At 35.5% G+C, this 12913-nt stretch overlaps 1 protein-coding gene across 3 annotated transcripts in view; it reads right to left on the minus strand.

Annotated features, from left to right (window-relative positions):
- Nucleotides 1-268: 268 nt before the first annotated feature.
- Nucleotides 269-12913, minus strand: part of adam9a (ADAM metallopeptidase domain 9a) — a 63200-nt gene continuing 50555 nt past the window's right edge. The window contains exons 15-23 of one of the 3 annotated variants that reach the window (XM_079637393.1): nucleotides 9883-9988; nucleotides 9598-9781; nucleotides 6634-6714; nucleotides 6380-6485; nucleotides 6048-6189; nucleotides 4716-4782; nucleotides 4199-4228; nucleotides 2534-2604; nucleotides 269-1852 (exon numbers count right to left, since the gene is read on the minus strand). In XM_079637393.1, coding sequence (XP_079493519.1) covers nucleotides 1792-1852; nucleotides 2534-2604; nucleotides 4199-4228; nucleotides 4716-4782; nucleotides 6048-6189; nucleotides 6380-6485; nucleotides 6634-6714; nucleotides 9598-9781; nucleotides 9883-9988 — 848 coding nt within the window. In that variant the 3' untranslated portion in view covers nucleotides 269-1791. The remainder of the gene's footprint in view (nucleotides 1853-2533; nucleotides 2605-4198; nucleotides 4229-4715; nucleotides 4783-6047; nucleotides 6190-6379; nucleotides 6486-6633; nucleotides 6715-9597; nucleotides 9782-9882; nucleotides 9989-12913) is intronic. The other 2 variants (XM_079637394.1, XM_079637395.1) reach the window with 2 other exon arrangements.

The following is a 12913-nucleotide window of genomic DNA, read 5'->3' on the forward strand; positions in this document are numbered from 1 at the left end:
ACAAAATTGCTAAAACAAACTAAAATGTAAAAAATTAAAAGCTAATTCAAAACATTACTAAATAGAATCGTTTACAAAAATAACACTGAAAACAAGTATATTTTCTGCTGAATGGTACCACCAGCATTCACGACTACAATTTTCTTTATGATCAATAGCAATTGGCTTATATTTACATCATAAATGTTCAATTACCTGGGCTGGGTTGTTCATGACACTGATTCTCTGAAAATAATGCTTTGCAACTTGTTTAAAATGCACCTCACATCATCATTAAAAACAAACCAGTGTTTTTTTATTTTCATATGCAAAAACCATCATCCACATTACAATGTAGGTAGTCCAAAATAAGTCCATCTTTTATCCATAAAACATCAACAATCCACAACTGCTTCGAATGTAAATGCAGTGTGTGAAGGGCGGGTTGTTGTGTCCATCATTCATTCAGTTAATCATACTCATGTAAAATAACACTTATCAGACATGAAATGTATGGCACTTACTGATTTTGCTATGACGGAAATGTCCTAGTGGGAGGATACTGTCTAAATGTGGTCTACAACAGACATGTTACAGTAGTTGTTTGTGTGTGTTTGTTTGCGGGTGCATGACTTGATACACATATTGAACCCCATGTGGTATTACGGTCATCACAAAGAAAGAAGTCTATGAAACATGCAGACAAAATGGTCTTTTCATTCTTTTTGATCAGTTTCATAAAGGAAGAAATATTTTATTTATCGCATAGTGTGTTATCATGCATGAAGTCACGTAGCCCTTAAAAATGACAGAAGAAAAGCTTTGACTTTGTTTTCATTGTTACTGTTGTTTGTATTTTGCAACAACAACAAAAAAATTATGTTAACCAAAAAAACAAAACAAAAAAGAAGAAAAGTCAATCATGAAGGTTTAAGAAATAGCCATTTTTAAAAACAAGTATTCATGTTTACCTGATTTTTGCCTCATTGCGGACAGAATTTCACTTGGCAAATAAAGTAAAAAATAGATTTTCTATAAAAGTTACATATAAATAAAAGTCAAATAAAACTATATATAAATGGTAAAATAGTAGTTTTAAATCACTGTGTTGGTAGCAACAATTTCAAATGATAAAAATTACTTGATGTATTTTGTTTCTTGTCTTGCACTCCAGTATAGCAAAACCTAAATTATTTATAATATGAATATTATGCATCACAGTGCAAAGAGGATGATTTGCAGTTACCACGGGCCATTTAGATATTACTAATGACTTGATAACCTTGTAAAATGTTAGGGATGCCTATTTAACTAAATTATCGCATTTGTCCTTGTCCTTAACATATTATAACACATTTTTTTTGGAACAATTATTGACTTTTGCACCAAAAAGTGGAGGGGGAGGAAAGCCAGCCTATAATAAAAGGGTCTCTGTACATTCCTATAAACAGTGAATATTACTGAAGTGCAATCAGTCGCAGTGGTCCTATATAGCACATAAGAATCTTAACATTTAAGGAGATCGGTCTGTTGCCATGGGCATCTTTTGTCACGTGACAGGTGGGAAGCGGTTAATTGGCTAAATAGTTCTCTCGCTCCCATCATGTACTCTGTGATGTATTGCGAGTAGAGGTTCCTTTCGCAACATTGACCGATCCTCAGTTTGATTGACAGTTGACAGCTGTTTACAGAAGGACAGGGGAGAATAAGTGGGGGAGCAACCACCTGATTCCTCCTTGACTCCACTGCACATTTCACACTTGGCCTGTCCATCCCAGACAGAAATACAACTGTCAGTCTGTGTGTTGTGTGTTATACTGGGGGTGCAGGCGCTGGTCTTTGAGGCATTAGTTGTTGGGTAGGAGCAGGTGGTCTGTGGAGAGTGGACAGAGGGTAGGTGAGGGTCAAAAACAAGCTCTCTAAAAACTGGATTTATGAACATATTATGCTTTCAAAATGTTGCTGCATGTGTAGAACATACAAATCAGCCACTTATGAGGATCCATCGAATGCTGCTTTAAAAGACAGCTGTTTAAGTAGGCAGCTCACTATGTTTTGGAATGCATTACACTTCCATTAAAAAGTTTGGGGTCAGTAAGATTTTTTTGTTTTCAAAAGAAGTCTCTTATGCTCATCGAGGCTGTATTAATTTGATAAAAAATGCAGATAAAAAAAAAAGCAATATTGTGGAATATTATTACAATTTGCAATAACTATTCTATTTTTATTTATTTTAAGATGCAATTTATTTCTGTGATTTTTAGCAGGCATTACTAATATGCTGATTTCCCCCCCCCCCCCCCCCTTATTATTAATGTTAAAAACTGTTGTTCAGCTTAATATTTTACTTATTTACTTAATGTTTTTTCATGATTCTTTGATGAGTAGAAAGTTCAACAGAACAGCATTTATTTGAAATCGAAATCTTTTGTAAGATTCCGAATGTCTTTACTGACAATTTAATAAATCCTTACTGAATAAATAAACATTCATTTCTTTAAAAAAAAAATTGCTGACCCAAACTTTTGCACGGTATAGTACAGTATATTATTACCGTGCAAATGGTGGTGGTGGCGGTCTGGTGGCGTAAGATGGCACAGAGGCTGATTTATTAGTCTGAACCACCTGCAAAGAGACAGAAACTGTTATTACTGCACAAACATATGCACGATGGGTAATTTAACAATATATGAATGAACTAAATAAGATTTAAATGAATTAACATCAGTCAGAGTTAAGTCTGAGTTCAGTGACATACCGTAATAGCTATCACAACAAACTGAAATCACATACAACTAAGCATACAGTCTGTGTTAAGAGATTTTATTACCATTAGTCTGTGTTAATAAATAATGCTAAAAACAAACAAACAAGCAAATACACACAAAATATATTTTATAATGTAGTAATTTCACAGTTAATCTCCAAATGAATGAAGGCTGATACTTATACCGCTACTACTGATGTCTCGATGAAAAAGATTTTTTTAAACATTAATTATAACCATTCAACATTACAGTGTACCGGCAATCGAAATCTATCTGTTTTTTAACATTTATTAGGCTTCAAAAAACGTTTAATTCAAGTGAACTTAAAACAATCCTCACATTACCGGATTTAACGTATATACCAAATCCAATTTACTGCATGTACACATGCCTTGTCTTTATCTACGGTTTACGTTCACTTAAGCCACAACAGACAATGTTTTCAAGGATACTCACATTTTTTTAAACATAATTTTATGTGATTTTTTCAATAATTACAGTGATTAAAACTAAACCAGCTGTGTTGTTAAATGAAGGTGCGAGACAAATAGCTAAAATGATGGTGTTGAAGACAGAAAAAGCTATTTCATGTACATTCAATATATATTGCATTAGGGATGACTTCACAATTAACCAGAAAATAAACAAATAAACCAAATCTATTCTTGACAAACAAGAGTTTTCACAATTCCTTATGACAATGAATAACTTTTAAGGTCTAACTACCGAGATTCTTACTAATTGGAGGCCGAACATTTTGTTAATGTGCTTTTTGTCAAGATAAACAGCAGCTCCCCGTTTACTTGTATTTGTTTATAGAGCAGTCTTGCCCGGTCCAATATGGCAGACGTATCACAGCAACGGGCCAAATAGGCCAATGAGGCGTCTATGTATTTATATACGTCTATGTTTAGGATTACCGGTACTAGAAAGTTATAAACTGGTGAGCTAGATTACGGTTGGAGCTAAACTCTGCAGGAAACTGGACCTTAAAGGCCAGAGTTGAGAATCCCTGGTATAGTGCATTCTTTTGCTTATTAATTAATGTCTGAAAAAAATAAAGCTCTGAAAAAAAAAATCCTGAAGTGAGAATTAATCTGGTTAACATATACATCAAGTCAAGGTTAGTAGATGTAAATCAAATATATTATTATCATTACTATAATGATTATTTAATGTATTGAAATAAATGTAATTATTTAGTTTATTTTAATTATTTAGTATTTAATTAAATAATAATGAATTATTTAATTAAATGAATGTGCAAGATGGTTCTTCTGAGCACATGGCTTGTGTCTTTCTTACAAAAGACAAAGTGTAAGGAGAGAAAGAAAGGTTAGGAACAATGCAGGGAAGCAAAAAGGGTACTTCAAATGCAACAGCAACAGAGATGGCCCACAGTATAAAATACAGTAAAAACCCACTTAAATAAATAGTATGCAGTTATTTACCTCCTCTCGTGGCAATAACTGAGCCTGGTGCTTTATCAAAGAAGAGAGAAAAAAAGAGGAGCCTGGTCATTATATTCATATCAGCAGACTATTGTTAAGAACTGAGATGTAACATTTAATGACTTCAATAAATGTGTGGGACAGACGATTTCTCATGAACCTGTTCTTTCAACTTGGTTAACTTCCCATGAATTGTTCTTTCCAAATAGAAAGAACTGGAAATGCAATGGTAATGTTTTGTTTAACTGGGAAGGTTTCAAACTTGTTTTCCCTCTTCACACAGTAATGAACTAATTTACTGGCTAGTTAAGTTTCTGTTGCATTGTTATTACTCAGGCGTTTAGTGGGCATTTGTAAAGTTGTGTTATACTCAGGCACATATACTGGAAAAAAAAAATCTACAAAAAGGTACAGTGCTATAGGTTAATTACACATGTTAGTTTTACATTAGCACTACATTTAGTGAATTAAACATCGGCAGTATGGTAGTCAGTGAAAGGTAGTGTTGCTCACTCACCCCATCCTTTACTATACGATTGGGGTTTCCTCGCTGGGACACAGTAGCCTGCGGTCTGCTGTCAGCTCTGAGGAAACAAACAAAGAATGCTGATCAATATAAAAAAAGGTAGGTTATATTGAACACACTAAACATAATTTGTTCAATACATTTCATCTAAAATAAAAAAAAATAAAAAACATTTAAAGTGTCCCATTATGCTATTTTAAAGGTTTCTAATTTAGTTTTTGGAAGTCTCCTACAGTAGGTTTCCTTGCAAAAATTTTTTCTCATAATATACATTGCAGCATCACCTGTTTACTCACAATGTATTGAACGGTTCAATAAAGGATTCAGTCACTCTAAAACCAATCTTTTCTATGAGCCTGCTATGATTAGTCAGACGGAAACAAGGAAAGTCTGTTGTGATTGGTCTACTGCTTACAGCGTGTCCGGAGGCTTCCTCAGCACTTGTATACACAGTGGTACGAACAGTAACGATGGCATCGGTTTTACAGTATAAATTTGAGCCCGAGCCCTCAATCTTTGGAAGTGCATGCTAAGTGGATTTCCTTTCACAGCGCATAAAAGAGCGTCTTCTTGACATATAATTATAAGTTTAGTCTAGTCTACGGTCACTAATAGAAAAAAAGAATGAACGAATTTAAACGAATTGAATAAATAAATAAATAATAATATTGACGCACATGCTTCTCTCTCTCTCATAACTGCATTAATAACTGCATAAACCCGGGGACACACTTACTGTAAGGCCGGTTATGAATATAATTTGATACTTATGACTGATCATGCACGCGTTTTCAGCGCGTTCAGTCTGTGTTCACAGCGGTGTTTAAAATCTGCTGCATTCACAGTCAGAGAATGTGTCTAGTCGTTAAGTGTGTGTCCAGCATTACTCTGCTATCAGCGGCTCAAACCTCCGTTACTAACTCTAAAATGACGTTTTGGAATTAGCAACGGAGCATGGGTTTAGATGCACAAGGAATTAGTCATACAAGAGCGTTTTAATGACAAAAACTTTACAAACGTCTTGAAATACATCATCTGAACAATATTTCGAGGTGTGGTAACTGTAGTATAAGCGGAATAATTGACTCCAGGCCGTTGAATTATTCGAAAAATAATGCACACCCCGGTTCGCTTCGTGACCGCATTACCACCTCGGGTGTGCATTATTTTTAGAATAATTCAACGGCCTGTCGTAAATTGTTCCTTACTTATTCAACAGTTCATTATCAGTTATCATTTAAAAAACATACTGGGTTTGTTCAGAGTTGATGACATCATAACAGTGCAGTAAAATGTTGAGTATATATCACTCTTTATACTCACTCATAACCCTGAGAGCGTTTCTTTCTGAAAAAACGTTGCTTCAGCTCATTCCTCTTGAAGAACACGAATAAACCCAATGCCAGAAGAGGAAGAACAAGGAAAAAGAAGACAAGAAGACCATCCCTTGTGGAAGTATCTTTATCTAAGAGAGAGAGAGAGAGAGAGAGAGAGAGAGAGAGAGAGAGAGAGAGATAGGTGAGATTACAGAAAAGTGATTCATTTGTTTGTTTTTTATCAATCGACAGCACCAGTAATCACATTTACAGATGACGCAAGTTAAAGGTACTGATAATCCTTTGTGAAGCTCTAGCTGTGCCGTTAAGCAGCCTTACCATCCCAGGTGGGGCCGCTTTCGATGCTTCCTCCATAACCAGAGGCCTCACAGAATGGAGGAGCCCAGCCATTATAACAGTGGCAGTTTTTATTGCTGTTACACACCTTAAAGTAGTCAAGCACAAACACACAGCACACATTTAACAAAGATGTAGAACTATAGGTATTTAGAATTAGAATTTAAAAAACAGGTGGTTAAATACGAGTATTTCAAATGGTGGCATTGAATTGTGGGTAGTGTATGCATACGTACCCCATGGCCATGGCATTTCTTTTCAACGTCACAGTCATAATTCAGCACGTCTGCACCTATGCACTCAAAATTCAGACAAACCTGCAATACAAATAATAAGGTTTGTTTTTCAAAAGTAAAAAAAATACAGTGTGCGGATAAAATTTTGAGAGAGAAAAAAACGTATTTCAAACTATGTTTTGTCATGGAAAAAATATCTGATCATGCCCTGTCAGCCCTCAAGTGGATTCTTTCAAATGTGTTTGGATAGTTCACCCAAAAATTTTAATTCTGTTTGAGTCACTCAATTTATTCACCTTGAAGTTGTTCCAAACCTACCGGTATATGACATTTTTTCTTCTGCTGAACACAACAAGATATTCTCAAATACAAAGTGCGCTTTCTTGACGCTCACAAGGTGGCCTTTTCGGCGACGCTGTCGAGGACTGTGCCCAGCAGTTCTCGGCAGTACAGAAGCAGGCTGAGGCAATCAAGAGCCTGCTCCGACGTGCTACCAAACCATCGTGAGCTGTTTGCCTTGATACTTGTTTGCCTCTCTGGACACGTCCCACGGCCAGTTGTTTTACTCCCTGACCTCCCCTGAAAATGCCAGCGGGTCCCTCCTTCAGGGAACGAGGGTTATATTAGTAACCTAGACGTTACCCATGTTCTTTAATAAACGGGCGATATTACCAGTAGACAGTTTGTCAAGCGGTAGAGATTTTGGACTATCGTCTCTATCTTGGTTACGCTCATGTGACGTTGCTGTGCTATGCGGTCACGAAAGCTTATCGTTTGCATGCGTTTTTAGGCACTGCAGTTCAAAAAGAATACATTTCGAACTAACTTCGCTCTCTAGGAGAGCTGTCAGAGATGTGCGACAGAGCACTTGAGAACTGAACTGAGTGCTTTTTGCCGCCTAAGACTTAAATGGTTAAATACACATACCTTTGAGTAAAAGTGACCATGTATTTGCAAGTAAACAGAGTCATTTACAGTGGGGAGAACAAGTATTTGATACACTGCCGATTTTGCAGGTTTTAACTGTGAGAGACAGAATCTAAAACAAAAATCCAGAAAATCACATTGTATGATTTCTAAATAATTAATTTGCATTTTATTTCATGACATAAGTATTTGATACATCAGAAAAGCAGAACTTAATATTTGGTACAGACACCTTTGTTTGCAATTACAGAGATCATACGTTTCCTGTAGTTCTTGAAATACTTGTTCTACACTGTATGTCTTAAGTGAACGTAAACACAGTTCCAACTGTTGAGAAAAAATGTGTGAGTATCTTAGTGCAGTCAGTTTTAAAGTGACAGCATCCAAATGTACCTGCTGTCATTATTAATGCTAGTCAAACAACAAAAAATAGAGAAAATCTCTCACTGCTCTTGACTAAATCACTTTAGTAATTTTTAATACATATTTATTTAATTTACACAGTAAAGACTGCATTGCTCTTTATACATTTGATTATACATTTTATGTAGTATTTCTAGTATGACATGTTTTTAGAACAAATGATGTAATAAAATAGAAGACAAATGATTTTCATTTGTCTTCTATTTTATTACATCATTTGTTCTATTGTAGTTTGTTTTCTTTGCTCTTTGAGGGTGAACAAGTGAACAACTTGAGGGTGAGTAAATAATGACAGAATTTTCATTTTTGGTTGAACTATCCTTTAAAGTGAATGATTACTTTATTTTTTCAGTTTTGTCAGTTTTGGAGAAAAAGTTCAAGCCTTGGGCATACTAACAAGTTAACTAGCAGTCAACACACTTTGATAAAAAAAAATTAAATAATATAAAACAAACTGATGTTTCTTAATGAAACATTCTAAGTACTCATCAGTTTGGTAATGACAAATAAAGCGGATGTCTGATCATTATGGTATATTGTATTTGAGGAGAAACTCAATTGATCTCTGCCATGCTTAGCATGATGGTAATGGAAATAGTATTGGGAACAACAACAGTTTTATATATATTTATAATTGAGAGAAATTTTTTTTAAAGTCTGGGTAGGGGAAAAGTTGCAAATACAGAAAAAAGTATATTGGCATATTTAACATTAAATTTACACAAGAGACAAGATACAAGAGACACAATACAATCTATTACAATACATCCTTCAAAGCAAGGACGATTGCTTTGGGAAAAATAAAGAAATTATCCTAGTGGGGAGAATACCTTGTAAAGAAAATGTAAGGAATAAGTTGAAAGGAACTCAATACATTAATATGGTATCTAAATGCAAATGTATTATAGATTATGGAAATAATATATTTGACTGTAACTTCTGATAATATATTTGACTGTAACTTCTGATCACACTGCAAAAAAGGGATGTTTTTCCCTTAGAATTTTGTCTTTTTTTTTCAGTGCAAATGTCTAAAGAATCTTAAAACAAATCGTATTAAGATACAAAATGGAATAAAATATGAATTCTTTTTTTCTTTGAAATGTATCAAAATGAAGTGAGTTTATGATTAAAACCAGAACAAATATCTGCCAAATGTCTCAGAAAGAATTCAAAGGAAAGTTTGATAACTCATTGACGGGTATTTGTTATTTTTAAAGCACAAACACTTCATTTTGTTTAATTTTTCAAGACTTACATTTGCATCTCAAGAAAATGTATAGATTCAAAGATGTATTGGAATTAATAATTCAAGTAATCTTGTATTAGAAAACAGGACATAAATACTGAGGAAAATATTTATTGTTTTTGCAATGCATGCAACATTTCATGCCATGATTTTAAGAATTTAAGACTTTTTGCTCTGATTTAAGACCCTTTAAGGCCTTAAATTGTGTAAGGGCAAATTAGGGCTTTTTTTAAGACCCGCAGAATCCCTGAGAATATGTGCACATACATGAAAGTGGCTAAATAATCCAACAAACATATTTTGCCAATCTGTGTGCACAATTTAAGCAGAAACTTTGTATGTTCAATGTTGCTTTTCTCTGTTACCTTATTAGCTCCACACTTGGTGCCCTCGTTGACCATGCCGGGATCAGGTACATCAGAGCCCAGGAGGAAATCCACGCCCCAGCAGGTAGTGCCGGCGATGGGGGTCTGGATGATTGATGGCTTGATGCCAAATATGACTGACGATTGAACGTTCTCACACTGTAGCTTCCCGCACATGGCGTTCCTGAAAGATTAAGAGTGTGTATGTTTTTATAAAATTTCAGAATTTGAATTGCTGATTGTGAATTTTAATTGAATTGTAATGGTGTATATCTTGTGCTGTACCTGCTTTCACACTTCTTAAATCCACTGGAATGGTAGCCACAGTTTCCAAAGCGATCACCTTTAGAGTTCACATCCTTAAAACACAGCTCAGGAGCAGCTTTAGCCTCTACACACAAGCAAAGACAGATGGGTTACATTTACAGAATATAAACTTCTATTTTCTCTTTTATTTTTAAGTTAAACAAAAACTAAAACTCGTGACCAGCTTATAGTGAATTATTCAGTGTCTGTTTAGCTTTACAACACAAGTTCTGTCATATTCTATCATTGAGCAAAAATTGAAGAGCGTGAGCCCTAACACATCGCGCTGTGTGAAAAACGGAACACCGCTGTATGGCCAGATGATACGCAAACTACATTTCTCTGCTGGATAAAGTAAACCTACGGTAGCAGAGAGAGCTTAATGCACTGCAACTGAAGAAAGCAAATGCAAATAGAAAAAAACCACCAGCAAATTAAGCAAACATCTTCATCAGTTTGAGAGTTTGCTCCAAATTATCACAACGGAACCCATTACAGAAAAATGCTGCAATAGTTCACAACACAACCAATTACAAAATTATAATATACTATTATTAAATATATAATATTTTTGACTTTTTTTTTTGCCTTTTATTGGATAGGACAGGCGTAAGCAAAGATCGTTGTGTCTGGACCGCTTCCCACGTACCGACAAGGACAAGAAAGGTTTAGTAGATTGTTTGCACTAAATTAATGGTTAATGTCATGGTGTAATGAACAGAGACTGCTCTTTGTAAATAATTGGAATCTGTTTTGGGAGCGACCTAGGCTCTACCGTGCTGATGGCCTGCACCCCAGCAGAATCGGAGCGGCTGTTCTGTCGGACAACATCTCCAAGACGTTACACACCATATGACTAGTAAGTCAAAGTCCAAATCACATTATTTGCTGTCCCGAATTAAGTGATATAAGTACCAGTGTAGAACACTATATAGAAATAATAGTGTCTATTCCTCGTTTAGTGAGGCCAAATAATAAATCTACTGCAGGATCTAAGAAAAATCTAATTGTGATTAAACCAGAAAATCTCAATATTAGTGAACAAAAACAATGTCTAAAGCTAGGTCTTCTAAACATTAGGTCGCTTACACCTAAGGTGGTTATTGTAAATGAAATGGTCACAGATAATAGCTTCGATGTACTTTGTCTTACTGAAACCTGGCTTAAACCAAATGATTACTTCGGTCTTAATGAGTCCACTCCGCCAGGATACTGTTATAAGCATGAGCCCCGTCTGATTGGTCGTAGCGGCGGTGTTGCAACAATCTATAGAGATATTCTTAATGTTACTCAGAAAACAGGCCACAGGTTTAATTCGTTTGAAGTACTTGTGCTAAATGTGACGCTTTTAGATGTAAGAAAGAAATCTCTATTATCTCTAGCCTTGGCAACTGTATATAGACCTCCAGGGCCCTATGCAGATTTCCTAAAAGAGTTTGCAGATTTTCTCGCAGATCTATTAGTCAATGTCGATAAGGCAATAATTGTTGGTGATTTGAACATACACGTTGATAACACAAATGATGCGTTAGGGGCTGCGTTTACAGATTTACTAAACTCCTTTGGGGTCAAGCAAAACGTTAGTGGTCCCACTCATCGTCTTAATCATACTCTAGATTTAATTATATCATATGGAACCGATCCAACCGATATAGATATTACACCGCAAAGTGATGACGTCACTGATCATTACATGGTAACTTGCATACTACGCACTGCTGAAATGTGTCATGTTGCGCCGCGTTATCGACCAGGCAGAACAATCCTTCCAACCACTGTAGATAGATTCTTGAATAGCTTACTTGATCTATCTCAGCTTCTCAGTGAACCCAAACTAACAGATGAACTAGAGGAAATGACTAGCAGTATGAGCACCATTCTCTCTAGTACATTAGAAATTGTTGTTCCAATTAGATTAAAAAAGGTTAGAGAGAAAACTAAAGCACCATGGTACAACAGTGCTACGCATGTTATCAAGAGAGAAACTCGTGACTTAGAGCGCAAAGGGAAACAAACTAATTTAGAAGTCTTTAGAATTGCGTGGAAAGACAGTATGTCACGTTATAAAAAGGCTCTAAAAGCAGCAAGGGCTGAGCATCTCCGCAAACTAATAGAAAACAACCAAAATAATCCAAGGTTTTTATTTAGCACCGTGGCTAGATTAACAAATAAACAGACATCACCTGACCAAAATATTCCATTACATTTTAATAGTAATGATTTCATGAATTTCTTCACTGAGAAAATAGAAAGCATCAGAAACACAATTGTAAATGTACAATCTTTGACAGCGTCTTATGATTCAGCCTCAATTATTGCCCCTCAAGAACAACTACAGCGCTTTACAACTATAGGACAGGAAGAGCTAAATAAACTTATCATTGCATCTAAACCAACAACATGTCTATTAGATCCAATACCCACTAAACTACTGAAAGAAGTGTTACCTGTAGTGGAAGAGCCTCTTCTCAATATTATTAACTCGTCTCTATCTTTAGGTCACGTTCCAAAAACGTTCAAGCTGGCAGTTATAAAACCTCTTATTAAGAAACCACAATTAGATCCAAATAACCTAGCAAACTACAGACCCATTTCAAATCTTCCATTTATGTCTAAAATACTAGAAAAAGGGGGGCTTTGGGTGCTCGAGCCCCTGCCCTTTTTCAAAATTAATCAAAAGTGCCCTTCTCAAACAAATATAATTGATAATATTGTGGTCAATAAAACAAAATGCATTTGCTTATAATTTACATGACAATGTGTACAAGACTAAAGTAGCCTAAATTCACGTTTATTTTTACCTTTCTGTCAGTCTGAGGTGTGTGTCGTTGCTATAACGCGTTGCTATGGGTTGAGTCACTTGCGTCAAGTTGTGCGTGTCTTGCTTCGGTCTAGTCTATGGTCTTGACTGACGGTCTCCATTTTCGAGGGTAGTGTGTGGACGGCAGGCATAACCGTAGCAAAAGTTATGCGTTTTAAAATGAAAATGTATTAGTGTACACGTAGGTAT

The sequence above is a fragment of the Phoxinus phoxinus genome (genome assembly GCF_949152265.1).
Source record: "Phoxinus phoxinus genome assembly, chromosome: 15".
NCBI classification, from domain to species: domain Eukaryota; kingdom Metazoa; phylum Chordata; class Actinopteri; order Cypriniformes; family Leuciscidae; genus Phoxinus; species Phoxinus phoxinus.